The following is a 16,077-nucleotide window of genomic DNA, read 5'->3' on the forward strand; positions in this document are numbered from 1 at the left end:
GTTTTGTGTATAAATGCAAAAGCGGCATAAAGAATGGACTTCGTAGCAGCTCTATAGTGTGGCTATAGAGATTGGGATGTAATCTGCATTATGTTTTTTCCGACCACAAGAAATTCTACCTGTCCTTTCATTTTTTTCTAAATGTTCAAAATATCTGTTCAACAACCAGAGAGAACATGATGAGAACAAAACTCAAAGTAAAGGTCAGTGTTTCAGTGGAGTATTTTGTTTTTGTGGCCATTTTTTTGAAGCTCTTGAAAGATTTTGGGGTCATGCAGGTATCTATCAAGACTTCCAAACTGTTGAGTCCATGAATTGAACAGGTCCTGCAGTGTCGTGGCTTCCTTCGGCTTAGGGATAATGTAGTCGTCTCCCAGGCAGTGCTCCACCAGAGTCTTATGCTGATGATTGAGCAGATCAGGATAGAGCTCCTTGCTTAGTGGGAATGTATCCACAAACCCAGACACCACCCGCTTGAACCGATGCCAGAGGGAGAATTTTAGCAGCAATCTGGTGAGTATGTGTTTACCAAACTGCTTTACACAGTGGGCCGCCAGCAGCACGGGACGGTGGGGATGGCCACTGCAACAGGAGCCCAGGAATCTGATGAAGCATTTAAGAGCATAAGAAACACAGACGGTGTCTACACGTCTCCCGTTGAGAAACAGGGTTGACAGGTCATCACTGATGGTGAAACCTGTCAGCTTTGTGGCTCTCTTATCGATGGGGCGCCAGGGGAGGATGAATTTCTTAAATTTCCCCTCTCCACAGACAGCAGACAACTGGGTGATGTGACACTGCTTGCCTGAAAAGTAGAGAAGGGATGGATTAAAAGAGGAAAAGAGAAAAAGAAAATAAGAGATATTTCATTCACGAGAATAAGACAGAGGCAGGGTCACAGTGACCTTGACATTTGATCACCAAAATGTAATCCGTTTATTGTTGAGTCCAAGTGGACGTTTGAGCCAAATTTGAAGAAATTCTTTTTAGACGTTCCTCAGATATGGCATTCACAAGAATAGCTGTGTCCCAATACAGGGGCCACGTCCTTTGAAGACCACATCATCCAAACCAAACGGTTTATGTGTGTGTGTGTGTGTATATATATACACACACACACACACACACACACACACACACACACATATATATATATATATATATATGTATATGTATATAAATATATATCCAACAACCACTGACTTTCAGCTGGGACGTTGGTGTTCGCTTCCAGTAAGATTGTAGCCAAGTCAAACACTATTTTTTTTTTCCTGAACCTAACCATGTGCTTTTGTTGTTGAAGAAAAAAAAGTCAATTTCCAGTGTTGTACCAATGTAGTGCATTATTGAAAGACACTGTATACAAACTGTAACTTTCCTGTGAAAATGGAAGTGTATTTTGAAAACAGACAATGCATGTAACAGGCAAAACTTGAAACGTGTCCCACAACATCAACAACCAACACACAGGGTACCTTGCAAGTTATATCTGGACGTGGACAGTCCATGAACAAACATCGATATGTGACGAGGTCGGAGTGAGAATGTGTTGGGAAAACATAATGCTTCAGGCCATGACTATTGGCGCAGAGTCATAATAAAAGGTAATATTTGATCTAATTGATGACATTGTGACTGATAATAAAGTATTATAAGCAGACAAGCAGACATAAAGATAGTGTTACCAAATCCAGTGGTCTGCAGGTCAAAGAAAACGATGGTTTCATTTGGAGACATCTGCAAGAATTTAAAGAGAGACATTTGAACATGAACTGATACACCCCAAAACACTTAGATCACACCCCAGGATGTTTTGTGCTCCTATTTAACAACATATGACCAAAAAATGACAATAAAAAAAACAAAACAAAAGATGACGTGTGCTTACATAAATTTGTACACAGTCACTGTTACCTTGAGCAACAGGCATTAACAGACACAACCCCCAAAAACACACGGACACATACCGAGGCAAAACACCAAACGGGAGTGAACGGGGCTGGTCTGTACTTTCAGTTTTCAAACAGTAACAATCCTAAAGAGCGTAACTTGGAAGTTTAGTTAATTTAAACTCACTGATAATAATAATAATAATAAAGTCTGAACTCACCGTGGCCAGTGCGATTCACAGTCAGCACAGATGAACCTTAAAGGTGACGGATGAGACGGCGGCAGCAGCAGGGGGCGGTGACGGGTCCTGAAGATAACAAAAGATAAATCCCATGTACAGCCTTTTTGTGACTGAACAAAAATGTGTTAATACATTTCTCTACAGAAGTGTTTGTAATAAGGACTCTAACTCAATAAACTGGGTATTACTGACATACATTACAATCATTCAAATATTATCAGACTCATATCAGTTTGTTCTCAGTCTCCAACTGTTTTGATTATGATAGATTCATTTATTAAAATGCTTTACAGGCCTTCTGTGATTTCTGTTCACAGTTCAACCTCCATTTGACATGAGTTCTCATGTAAATCAGCATCATATCAGTTTCCTGTCCCCTCAACTACAGGGGCCAAATACACTGTGTCTGACTATCAGGTAAATATTTTCAGAAGAAAAAAATACAAGACAACAGCTTTCATTAAAGATCAGTCAGATATAGTCAGTGTCACAGTCTGCTTCTCTCCCTCACCTGCTCCTGGTAAATTCACATTCACCTACATCCTGCTAGCCAGCCACGCTCCCTGTCCCCATCAAGACATCTCCTCTCACCTGCCTCCACAGCATCAGCTCATCTGCCTGAAAGCCTCTCCAGCACACACACTCTTTGCCAGAGTGTTCTTTGACTCTATTCAAGACTTTCCAGCAGTCACCCTCAGCTTGATTCTCTGGCACCGACCCTGTTTGTTCCTGACCTGTCTACGTTGTCTGCCTCCCGGTACACTCACCAGCCTTCTGTCCTCGACGACGACGAGTTTAAACTCTGTGTCTCTGGTTTCCACCAGCCTGTGGCTGTGTGTGTGTTTCCTGCCACGACGTTTCAGCCTTCCACTTCCCTGCTGCTCATCCCTCATCAGCTCTGCTTCACTGGACTGCTCCTCTGGTTCCGGATCCCTCCCCTTCTCAAACTACTCCATCAGTAAGCCCCTCTTTATAATGTCTGCCAGCTACCCAACTGAACTGCTCAGCTCGGTCCACTCCCTGGCCCCTGTGTCTGGAGACTGCATGTGGGCTCGGAGCCCTGAAAAATGAATATCGTCATCACTTCAAGTTTCTGGTAAATCTGGGGGCGTCGGTGGCATAGTGGTAGAGCAGACGCCCCATGTACAAGGCTGTTGCCGCAGCGGCCTGGGTTCGACTCCAGCCTGTGGCCCCTTGCTGCATGTCACGCTCTCTCTCCCCCTTTTGTGCTTGACTGTCCTATCAAGTAAAGGCTAAAAATGCCCCCAAAAATATCTTTAAAAAAAAAAAGTTTCTGGTAAATCTGTGTTAAAATAAAGCTGTCTGTCTGGCTGGTGAGACAAGAGCTACTCAGTACACTCAGACACCGACATATTGTACTTGTTGTTAAAAGTACATTACCCGGCTCATCCCTACTTTTAAGGCTTATTGTTGTAACACTGAATTCAAGACTTTTAAGGACCTGTAGACACCCTGATTTTAACGTTTCAGCAAGTCACAAAACTACCACAACGCTGACACACAGAGACAACCATTCACGCCCACGCTCACACCTAAAAGTTACCTACTACATCTTTGTATGTCATACATTCATCATGTCTCCATTTCCCTCTGAACCTGCCCTGTTTAACTGTGCTCCGCTGAAATATTCCATCTTTATTGGGAAACACCTCAAAGTCCAGAAGCTGAAGACACTTAACTTTAGTTTCACTGAGTCTCTGGGGATATACTCTGCAGGGTTTCCATACTGGTCTATCTGATCCCCCTCAGTCCTAAGTTATGACCCCCGGTTTTGTCTACACACACACACACACACACACACACACACACACACACACTGCTCTCTGCCTGAAGTCAAAAACACACGGACACATACCGAGGCAAAACACCAAACGGGAGTGAACGGGGCTGGTCTGTACTTTCAGTTTTCAAACAGTAACAATCCTAAAGAGTGTAACTTGGAAGTTAAGTTAATTTAAACTCACTGATAATAATAATAATAATAATAATAATTAAAGTCTGAACTCACCGTGGCCAGTGCGATTCACAGTCAGCACAGATGAACGACGGATGATTGACGGATGAGGCGGCGGCAGCAGCAGGGGGCGGTGACCGGTTCATAGACAATGATGTCAACAGTAAACTGTTGTCGGGTTTTGGCTGATGGTTGACGCACAGAGGGGTTTTTGGTGCCTGGAAATGCAAATCTTTGAAAACGGGCTATAGAGTGCAATTTCTTGGAAAACAGCACCGTCTCCGTTGTGCGGTAAACTGGTAGTAGCCCTAAAATAAAGTTCCTCTGAAAACAGAAACTTTTCGCACATGCGCATTACCATTCCAGTCAACAGACTTGCGCGAGAAATAATAATAATAATAACAATAATAATAATAATAAGTAAAATAATTAGTAAATAATAATAATAAATAAGTGCTTTACAATAAGGGCATTATAAGAACTGAGTGCTTTACATTAAAATAGATTTAATGGACATACAACAGAAATTATTTATAAAATCATAAAACTATAAATCATAAAATCCAACACATTCTCACTCCGATCTTGTCACATGTTGACATTTGGTCATGGACTCTCTGTGTCCACATACAACATGCAAGGTACCCTGGGTGCGTTGGTTGTTGACGTTCTGGGACACCATGTCAAGTTCTCTTCTTTCAAGATACACAGGAAATTTAACGTTTACATACATGCTGAGTTTACACATAGCCGGGTATTTCTAAAAAATGTCCCCCTCTCTGTTTTCAAAAATAACATTGTGCACACCTGGCCGTTTTTAGTAAAACTTTTCATTGACATGGACCCACATAAATACGGATATTCGGAGAGAGACAGCAGCGATGACGGTGACATCCTGAAATTCTCATGCCACTCCTCAGATAGAACAAGGTCATTTTCAAAGTGTTCCCACCAGACAGCGGTTCGCCCAGGTTGGACCCAAAACCTACAGCGGCGGCACCGTTGGCTGGCATTAACCCTTCCTGTTGGTGGGAGAAGAAGAACTGCTGACCTGGCAGCACTCATTCTTCACTGCTCCTCCATATAATAGAGCACTTGTGTTTGCAAATGCAAACAGGCAAAAAGCTTTTGCACTGTCATAAATGCGAGCATTACTGTAATAGCATCCATAATCACTGTAGACTAACGAAATGTAAACAAAGGTCGCGCACTCCTCTGTGTACATGCAAACGTGAAAACAATGTTTTCCCCAAGAAAAACACTCTGGCCGGAGTTTTTTTTGGTGAGTAAAACCCCTGGTTTCGTGTAAATGACAGGCCCAAATGCAGGAAAATATTGCCGTTTTCCCGGCTCTGTGTAAACGGGGCAACAGTCTCTTTGAAAATAAACGCATCACGTTGGTACAACACCGTGAATTGCCTTTTTTTCCTTTAACAACAAACACACGTGTTAGGTTTAGGCAACAAAAACACGTTGGGTTTGGGGAAAAAAGAACAAGGTTTGGCTCAAGAATCTTACGGGACTCAAACACCTTTCTCTTGAATGAAAGTCGGTGTTTGTTGGACCCATCCACTTTCACCATTTTAACTTTCGTCCTTGTCCCGTCACGTTTCCCCCTGGCACCACCAGGCACCGTTAAACTACAACTGCAACCGGCCGTGTATCATGTCAATGTTAAAGGACACCTTTTTCGTCGTTGTCTAACACCGCAAGTCGACAACTTTGGAGTGACCAGGCTCTGAAATCAAGTAAGATTTTAAAAGAGTTGCAACAGCATGAAGCGTAAATAGAAAGTAAAAGCATAAAAAGAGAATTTCAGACCTGTATCAGGAAGTCAGAGCTAACAATAGTTCACAAGGGAGTTAGCAACGTAGCATGTAGGGCCCAGCCCAAAAAGCTGCCTCCAGCTGCTACAACAGTGGGTGTGGTTACATGATGGCTTCTCATTCGGAATGAAATAAATCTGGATGAAATCATAAAGTTTTTCCAGGTAGTTTACATGAGAAATATTCATTCTGAATGAGGGTTTACACGGGAGATCAGTTTAATCGCCTTTATTCAGGTCCGTGCAAGGTTTGGGGCAGGGAAGGTTTCTGATTGGCTAGGGGACGGGGCGGATGTTACGTGTTTACGTTTACCGGAAGAAAACACTGTAGTCCTCGTTCCAGATGACAAGATGCTTGACGACGACGTTCTTAGTGCCTTTATCGGGCGTGTTTTGCTTATATTCTTGAAGCAGCAGTACGACAACAACCTTGTTCTGCTAATGCTTCGTCTGTTGAGGAGGAGAAGGGAGGTAGAAGGTCGAAGAAGGGAGATAGAAGACCATGCTTTGGCGAATGGAAACTGGTTAGTGCAACGAGTCGCACGCACGCTATATACGTCATATGCGTCAGAAGGGCAAGGAAACGAGCATGCGCAGAAAGACCGGAATGAACTTAAAGAAGAATGAGTGTATACAAGTGCGAGCACTCACTTTCTGTGTGATCGGGGCCTACGACTGGCCTGATGTGCTCTCTCCTCTTGGTTCTGGTTAACAACTGATCTGCAGAGTTTTGAATGAGCTGAAGTCTCTCAGTGGTGTTTTTGGTAGGCCAGTAAAAAGTGTGTTACAGTGGTCAAAGTCCGCTTGAAATAAGGCATGAATCAATTCTTTGGCATTTTTCCTTGTAGCAGTGGTCACTTCTTAGCAATGTTTCTGAGGTGGAAAAATGATGTTTTTGTGTGGGACTTGAAGCTTAGATCTAAATCAAGGATCACAAAGACTTGTAACCTCAGAGAAATGAAATGTAATTTATTAAATATACGAATTAAAAACAAGTTGTAAAAACTTATGTGACAGTCTGAGGCGAAGCTTAAACCTAAACATACAAAAAAAGTGGCTGTGTAAGTTAAGAAGTATTAGTAAGGGGGGAGGGCTGCTGTGTACGAAGCTGGGAGAAATTTTAGGGGAACACCCACTAAATATAGCCAATGCAAAAAAAAGGAAAGTGAGATAAAACACATGCACACACAGAGACATGCAAAACTACAGTGCATTCAACACCATCCAGCCGTTGTTACTGAGGAAGAAGCTGCAGACGATGAGGGTCGACACATCGTAATTTCCTGGATTACTGACTACCTGACAGACAGACCACAGTTTGTCTGACTGGGCAGTGTCCTGTCTGACATGGTGGTGAGTAGCACAGGAGCTCCACAGGGGACTGTTCTGTCTCCTTTATTTTTCACCTTGTACACCACAGACTTTCAGTATGACTCTGTCATGCCCCTGCAGAAGTTCTCTGACGACTCTGCAGTGGTTGGGTGTGTAAGTGATGGACAGGAGGAGGAGTACAGAGCCCTGGTGGATGATTTTGTGCAGTGGGCTGGAAGAAATCACCTGTTGCTGAACGTGGCCAAGACCAGGGAGATGGTGATTGACTTCAGAAGGAAGAGGGCGGCTTCTCAACCCCTGTGCATACGGGGAGAGGACATCATCATGGTCGAGGATTACAAGTACCTTGGCATCCACGCAGACAACAGACTGAACTGGACGCTGTGTACAAGAAGGGGATGAGCAGACTCTATTTCCTGAGGAAGCTGAGATCTTTTAATGTGTGCAGCAAGATGTTGGAGATCTTCTACCAGTCTGTTGTAGCCAGTGCACTTTATTTTTCTGTAGTCTGTTGGGGAAGCAGCATCGGAGTCGGTGAGACCGACAGACTTCAGAAACTCATTAAGAAGGCTGGCTCCGGGATTGGCTGCAAACTGGACTCATTTGAAGCAGTGGTGGAAAGGAGGACACTGAACAAACTGTTATCCATCATGGATAATCCTGACCACCCTCTTCACTTCATACTGGACGGACAGCAGAGCTCTTTCTCCAACAGACTGTTCTCAAGGACAGATAGAGGAAATCATTCCTCCCCCGAGCCATAGCGCTATTTACAGTAGCAATCCTCATGTTCCCAAAATGCTGTGCAGCAAGAAAAGTCTTCAAGATTTAATTTATTACACATGTTCACTACCGTAGGTAAAGGCAGGTGCTTTTCAAGCAAAACACAACCTTGTGGCTGCATCTATGCTGGAATAGTGAGGAGAGAGATTTCTCAGTGTGACCGCTGTAACTTGATTCAAATACAAATAAATAATCAAACAAGTTGGCTAGAAAATTCAAATAAAAGTTTAATGATTATTGGGGAGAAATTGTGGTTCAATTCACTGGGAATACAAAAGAGTACAACATTTGTGTGTATGACATGTTACAGAACATTACACAACAAAACGAAATAATAAAAATCATAATACAGTGAGTAACATGTGAAGGCCTGTGTCCACTTTGCATATTTTCTGGACGCCAGCGTGTTTTTGTAATTGTTCCCAATGAGAAGAGAAAGAGCACCACACCCGGCGTCTTTTTCAGATTGTTCTGTCTTTTCTGTGCAGTCGCTCCGAGCGCTACTAGTTGTAAATCAATAAACTTCTCAGAAAAGCTCCGGTGACTTTAATAAAGCTAGGTTACCATCTACTGTCACGGCAAAGACAGAAAAGCCCATTCGTGGGAGCAGAGTGGCTGAACGCTGAATGCTGCTGCTGCTGGGCTTTTAGCACCGTTCACGTTACAAGATTGTTGTTAACTGTGTAGTCACGCAGCATTACATTAGCTTTCCTAGCTAGCGTTAATGTCAAGAATATCTTGACATTAGCAAGCAACAAAACCCACACAAAGAGCATCAATTAAAAAATGCTAGGAGTGCCTTTTTTTATGAAGCGCTGGAATGAAGCGCTCCCCAGCATCCTGCCACTTCCTTTCTGCAGAAGGAAAACGCTACGTGGACACAGGCCCTAATGAATGTAACACTGGCCCCTTTGACACTGCCTCTTCAAGGCAGGAATTTCACACTATTATGTCATCTCACCGTTCTTTATAGAGGCCTAGACACACCAAACCGTCATCAGAACTAGTGGCGATTAAATCTGACTGTTGCGTCACCTCATGTCACCTGTGTCTCGACCACATAGCTGCATATGAGCACACTGAAAAGACTACAGCTGACGGCCAACCAGCATGTACACTGTGTGTCTGCGTGAGAGAAAATGACTCTTCATACCAGCAGACGGCTGTAGTCTGTGATCATCATTCATAAAGGGAAACCGGGAGACCGACATTAACAACACAACCTGATGTAGAAAGATCTAGAGAACAATAACACAATCAATTACACACTTTTCTGCAAAATACTTTGCAAGTAAAGAAAACAAATCTCACCTAATGTACCAAGTTTGTTTCGATCTCACTCCCCCTTGACTTAAGTTGTTTGTTTACTTTCCTCACTTCCGTTTCTCTTATTGTGCGCTGAGCTGAACTGCCAGTCAGAGTGATTTTATTAACCGACAGGTATCGCTGTCTCCGACGATGATTCAAAATGCTTAATCGGCTGTAAAAAAGCTGACAAGGGCCGATGAGAGCCAATGGTGTGGGACACAACCCAAAGACTATGGCGACAGATGCTCTCCAACAGCCCCACACTGACCATCTGCTTGGTGTGTCAGGGCCTTAAAAAGGTACAATCATGAAATGGAGGGACAGAGTTGTCCCGCCTTTAAGCGGGCATTGGATATAGTAACAGTGCTGTAACAGGGCAGGGCGGAATCATGGTTTTGACGACACGTTATGTGTGCAACCCACCACAGGAGATTTAACAAATAGCTGATAGCAGTTAGCAACTAACTCAAAGAAGAGAGATCAGCGGCCGCAAAAAGTCCGGGAATTGGGAAAACAATAAGGTGCGGGAGCTCCTTACCCTCTGAGCAGAGGATGAGATCAGCCGCTGTATAACAGAGACAGTGAATGACTGTTATTTCAGTGTTTTGCTATTGTTATTGTTTATTGCTGCCGACGCATTGTGTCACACTGGAGGCCGATGCTATTGTGTTGCATGTCACGCCTCTGTGACTTTGTGATGATCAACACGCTGTCTAAAATTACACACTGATGTAGCTGCAGTTTTGTGTAAAAATGCAAAAGCGGCATAAAGAATGGACTTCGTAGCAGCTCTATAGTGTGGCTATAGAGATTGGGATGTAATCTGCATTATGTTTTTTCCGAACACAAGAAATTCTACCTGTCCTTTCATTTTTTTCTAAATGTTCAAAATATCTGTTCAACAACCAGAGAGAACATGATGAGAACAAAACTCAAAGTAAAGGTCAGTGTTTCAGTGGAGTATTTTGTTTTTGTGGCCATTTTTTTGAAGCTCTTGAAAGATTTTGGGGTCACGCAGGTATCTATCAAGACTTCCAAACTGTTGAGTCCATGAATTGAACAGGTCCTGCAGTGTCGTGGCTTCCTTCGGCTTAGGGATAATGTAGTCTTCTCCCAGGCAGTGCTTGACCAGAGTGTCATGCTGATGATTGGGCAGATCAGGATAGAGCTCCTTGCTTAGTGGGAATGTATCCACAAACCCAGACACCACCCGCTTGAACTGATGCCAGAGGGAGAATTTTAGCAGCAATCTGGTGAGTATGGGTTTACCAAACTGCTTTACACAGTGGGCCGCCAGCAGCACGGGACGGCGGGGATGGCCGCTGCGACAGGAGCGCAGGAAGTTGATGAAGGAGGTAAGAGCATAAAAAACACAGACGGTCTTCACAGGTCTCCCGTTGAGAAACAGGGTCGACAGGTCATCACTGATGGTGAAACCTGTCAGCTTTGTGGCTCTCTCATCGATGGGGCACCAGGGGAGGATGAATTTCTTAAATTTCCCCTCTCCACAGACAGCAGACAACTGGATGATGTGACACTGCTTGCCTGAAAAGTAGAGAAGGGATGGATTAAAAGAGGAAAAGAGAAAAAGAAAATAAGAGATATTTCATTCACGAGAATAAGACAGAGGCAGGGTCACAGTGACCTTGACATTTGATCACCAAAATGTAATCCGTTTATTGTTGAGTCCAAGTGGACGTTTGAGCCAAATTTGAAGAAATTCTTTTTAGACGTTCCTCAGATATGGCATTCACAAGAATAGCTGTGTCCCAATACAGGGGCCACGTCCTTTGAAGACCACATCATCCAAACCAAACGGTTTATGTGTGTGTGTGTGTGTATATATATACACACACACACACACACACACACATATATATATATATATGTATATGTATATAAATATATATCCAACAACCACTGACTTTCAGCTGGGACGTTGGTGTTCGCTTCCAGTAAGATTGTAGCCAAGTCAAACACTATTTTTTTTTTCCTGAACCTAACCATGTGCTTTTGTTGTTGAAGAAAAAAAAGTCAATTTCCAGTGTTGTACCAATGTAGTGCATTATTGAAAGACACTGTATACAAACTGTAACTTTCCTGTGAAAATGGAAGTGTATTTTGAAAACAGACAATGCATGTAACAGGCAAAACTTGAAACGTGTCCCACAACATCAACAACCAACACACAGGGTACCTTGCATGTTATATCTGGACGTGGACAGTCCATGAACAAACATCGATATGTGACGAGGTCGGAGTGAGAATGTGTTGGGAAAACATAATGCTTCAGGCCATGACTATTGGCGCAGAGTCATAATAAAAGGTAATATTTGATCTAATTGATGACATTGTGACTGATAATAAAGTATTATAAGCAGACAAGCAGACATAAAGATAGTGTTACCAAATCCAGTGGTCTGCAGGTCAAAGAAAACGATGGTTTCATTTGGAGACATCTGCAAGAATTTAAAGAGAGACATTTGAACATGAACTGATACACCCCAAAACACTTAGATCACACCCCAGGATGTTTTGTGCTCCTATTTAACAACATATGACCAAAAAATGACAATAAAAAAAACAAAACAAAAGATGACGTGTGCTTACATAAATTTGTACACAGTCACTGTTACCTTGAGCAACAGGCATTAACAGACACAACCCCCAAAAACACACGGACACATACCGAGGCAAAACACCAAACGGGAGTGAACGGGGCTGGTCTGTACTTTCAGTTTTCAAACAGTAACAATCCTAAAGAGCGTAACTTGGAAGTTAAGTTAATTTAAACTCACTGATGATAACAATAATAATAATAATAAAGTCTGAACTCACCGTGGCCAGTGCGATTCACAGTCAGCACAGATGAACCTTAAAGGTGACGGATGAGACGGCGGCAGCAGCAGGGGGCGGTGACGGGTCCTGAAGATAACAAAAGATAAATCCCATGTACAGCCTTTTTGTGACTGAACAAAAATGTGTTAATACATTTCTCTACAGAAGTGTTTGTAATAAGGACTCTAACTCAATAAACTGGGTATTACTGACATACATTACAATCATTCAAATATTATCAGACTCATATCAGTTTGTTCTCAGTCTCCAACGGTTTTGATTATGATAGATTCATTTATTAAAATGCTTTACAGGCCTTCTGTGATTTCTGTTCACAGTTCAACCTCCATTTGACATGAGTTCTCATGTAAATCAGCATCATATCAGTTTCCTGTCCCCTCAACTACAGGGGCCAAATACACTGTGTCTGACTATCAGGTAAATATTTTCAGAAGAAAAAAATACAAGACAACAGCTTTCATTAAAGATCAGTCAGATATAGTCAGTGTCACAGTCTGCTTCTCTCCCTCACCTGCTCCTGGTAAATTCACATTCACCTACATCCTGCTAGCCAGCCACGCTCCCTGTCCCCATCAAGACATCTCCTCTCACCTGCCTCCACAGCATCAGCTCATCTGCCTGAAAGCCTCTCCAGCACACACACTCTTTGCCAGAGTGTTCTTTGACTCTATTCAAGACTTCCCAGCAGTCACCCTCAGCTTGGTTCTCTGGCACCGACCCTGTTTGTTCCTGACCTGTCTACGTTGTCTGCCTCCCGGTACACTCACCAGCCTTCTGTCCTCGACGACAACGAGTTTGAACTCTGTGTCTGTGGTTTCCACCAGCCTGTGGCTGTGTGCTGTTTCCTGCCACGACGTTTCAGCCTTCCACTTCCCTGCTGCTCATCCCTCATCAGCTCTGCTTCACTGGACTGCTCCTCTGGTTCCGGATCCCTCCCCTTCTCAAACTACTCCATCAGTAAGCCCTCTTTATAACGTCTGCCAGCTACCCAACTGAACTGCTCAGCTCGGTCCACTCCCTGGCCCCTGTATCCCTGCTTTTAAGGCTTATTGTTGTAACACTGAATTCAAGACTTTTAAGGACCTGTAGACACCCTGATTTTAACATTTCAGCAAGTCACAAAACTACCACAACGCTGACACACAGAGACAACCATTCACGCCCACGCTCACACCTAAAAGTTACCTACTACATCTTTGTATGTCATACATTCATCATGTCTCCATTTTCCTCTGAACCTGCCCTGTTTAACTTTGCTCCGCTGAAATATTCCATCTTTACTGGGAAACACCTCAAAGTCCAGAAGCTGAAGACACTTAACTTTAGTTTCACTGAGTCTCTGGGGATATACTCTGCAGGGTTTCCATACTGGTCTATCTGATCCCCCTCAGTCCTAAGTTATGACCCACCGTTGTGTCTACACACACATACACATACACACACACACACACACACACACACACACACACACACACACACACAGCTCTCTGCCTGTAGTCACTGTTACCTTGAGCAACAGGCATTAACAGACACAACCCCCAAAAACACACGGACACATACCGAGGCAAAACACCAAACGGGAGTGAACGGGGCTGGTCTTTACTTTCAGTTTTCAAACAGTAACAATCCTAAAGAGCGTAACTTGGAAGTTAAGTTAATTTAAACTCACTGATAATAATAATAATAATTAAAGTCTGAACTCACCGTGGCCAGTGTGATGTGCAGTCAGCTGAGGTGTGTCACAGTCAGCACAGATGAACGACGGATGATTGACGGATGAGGCGGCGGCAGCAGCAGGGGGCGGTGACCGGTTCATAGACAATGATGTCAACAGTAAACTGTTGTTGGGTTTTGGCTGATGGTTGACGCACAGAGGGGTTTTTGGTGCCTGGAAATGCAAATCTTTGAAAACGGGCTATAGAGTGCAATTTCTTGGAAAACAGCACCGTCTCCGTTGTGATGTAGGCCTAAACGGGTAATATAAAGTTCCTCTGAAAACGGAAACTTTTCGCACATGCTCATTACCATTCCAGTCAATAGACATGCGCGAGAAATAATAATAAAATTATTCTTAATAATAATAATAATAATAATAATAATAATAATAATAAGTAAACTAATTAGTAAATAATAATAATAATAATAAATAAGTGCTTTACAATAAGGGCATTATAAGAACTGAGTGCTTTACATTAAAATAGATTTAATGGACATACAACAGAAATTATTTATAAAATCATAAAACTATAAATCATAAAATCCAACACATTCTCACTCCGATCTTGTCACATGTTGACGTTTGGTCATGGACTCTCTGTGTCCACATACAACATGCAAGGTACCCTGGGTGCGTTAGTTGTTGACGTTCTGGGACACCATGTCAAGTTCTCTTCTTTCAAGATACACAGGACATTTAACGTTTACATACATGCTGAGTTTACACATAGCCGGGTATTTCTAAAAAATGTCCCCCTCTCTGTTTTCAAAAATAACATTGTGCACACCTGGCCGTTTTTAGTAAAACTTTTCATTGACATGGACCCACATAAATACGGATATTCGGAGAGAGACAGCAGCGATGACGGTGACATCCTGAAATTCTCATGCCACTCCTCAGATAGAACAAGGTCATTTTCAAAGTGTTCCCACCAGACAGCGGTTCGCCCAGGTTGGACCCAAAACCTACAGCGGCGGCACCGTTGGCTGGCATTAACCCTTCCTGTTGGTGGGAGAAGAAGAACTGCTGACCTGGCAGCACTCATTCTTCACTGCTCCTCCATATAATAGAGCAGTTGTGTTTGCAAATGCAAACAGGCAAAAAGCTTTTGCACTGTCATAAATGCGAGCAGTACTGTAATAGCATCCATAATCACTGTAGACTAATGAAATGTAAACAAAGGTCGCGCACTCCTCTGTGTACATGCAAACGTGAAAACAATGTTTTCCCCAAGAAAAACACTCTGGCTGGATTATTTGTTATGGTGAGTAAAACCCCTGGTTTTGTGTAAATGACCCAATGGCCCAAATGCAGGAAAATATTGCCGTTTTCCCGGCTCTGTGTAAACGGGGCAACAGTCTCTTTGAAAATAAATGCATCACGTTGTGAATTGCCTTTTTTTCCTTCAACAAACACACGTGTTAGGTTTAGGCAACAAAAACACGTTGGGTTTGGGGAAAAAAGAACAAGGTTTGGCTCAAGAATCTTACGGGACTCAAACACCTTTCTCTTGAATGAAAGTCGGTGTTTGTTGGACCCATCCACTTTCGCCATTTTAACTTTCGTCTTTGTCCCGTCACGTTTCCCCCTGGCACCACCAGGCACCGTTAAACTACAACTGTAACCGGCCGTGTATCATGTCAATGTTAAAGGACACCTTTTTCGTCGTTGTCTAACACCGCAAGTCGACAACTTTGGAGTGACCAGGCTCTGAAATCAAGTAAGATTTTAAAAGAGTTGCAACAGCATGAAGCGTAAATAGAAAGTAAAAGCATAAAAAGAGAATTTCAGACCTGTATCAGGAAGTCAGAGCTAACAATAGTTCACAAGGGAGTTAGCAACGTAGCTCGGTCCCAGTGCATGTAGGGCCCAGCCCAAAAAGCTGCCTCCAGCTGCTACAACAGTGGGTGCGGCTACATGATGGCTTCTCATTCGGAATGAAATAAATCTGGATGAAATCATTCGGAATTAAAGTCTTTCCAGGTAGTTTACATGAGAAATATTCATTCTGAATGAGGGTTTACACGGGAGATCAGTTTAATCGCCTTTATTCAGGTCCGTGCAAGGTTTGGGGCAGGGAAGGTTTCTGATTGGCTAGGGGACGGGGCGGATGTTACGTGTTTACGTTTACCGGAAGAAAACACTGT

The 16,077-nt window shown here is 43.0% G+C and overlaps 1 protein-coding gene across 8 annotated transcripts; it reads right to left on the reverse strand.

The window, feature by feature from the left end:
- Nucleotides 1-212: 212 nt before the first annotated feature.
- Nucleotides 213-14,174, reverse strand: LOC125886949 (uncharacterized). 8 transcript variants are annotated; one of them, XR_007449111.1, is made up of 5 exons: nt 13,974-14,174; nt 12,193-12,228; nt 2,111-2,197; nt 1,686-1,737; nt 643-805 (listed from the first exon to the last, which is right to left on the reverse strand). XR_007449111.1 is itself a non-coding variant. In XM_049573347.1 (5 exons), exons 1-5 carry the CDS (start codon nt 13,103-13,105, stop codon nt 701-703), a joined length of 456 nt encoding a protein of 151 aa, XP_049429304.1. In that variant the 5' UTR covers nt 13,106-13,120; the 3' UTR covers nt 643-700. The 8 variants fall into 8 exon arrangements, 5 of the variants coding, with proteins under 5 accessions (XP_049429303.1, XP_049429304.1, XP_049429305.1 ...); XM_049573347.1 differs by lacking the exon at nt 13,974-14,174 and adding an exon at nt 12,981-13,120 and having other exon boundaries at nt 12,193-12,279; XR_007449113.1 differs by lacking the exon at nt 12,193-12,228 and having other exon boundaries at nt 13,918-14,174.
- Between the last annotated feature and the right edge of the window lie 1,903 nt (nt 14,175-16,077).

Source organism: Epinephelus fuscoguttatus, linkage group LG4, assembly GCF_011397635.1.
Source record: "Epinephelus fuscoguttatus linkage group LG4, E.fuscoguttatus.final_Chr_v1".
NCBI lineage: Eukaryota > Metazoa > Chordata > Actinopteri > Perciformes > Serranidae > Epinephelus > Epinephelus fuscoguttatus.

Coding starts and splice junctions, on each gene's coding strand:
- LOC125886949 (XM_049573346.1), bottom strand. CDS start 1,737: ATGTCTCCAAATGAAACCATCGTTTTCTTTGACCTGCAGACCACTGGA. Junction 806..1,685: donor CCTGCAGACCACTGGATTTG/GTAACACTATCT, acceptor TCTACTTTTCAG/GCAAGCAGTGTCACATCACC.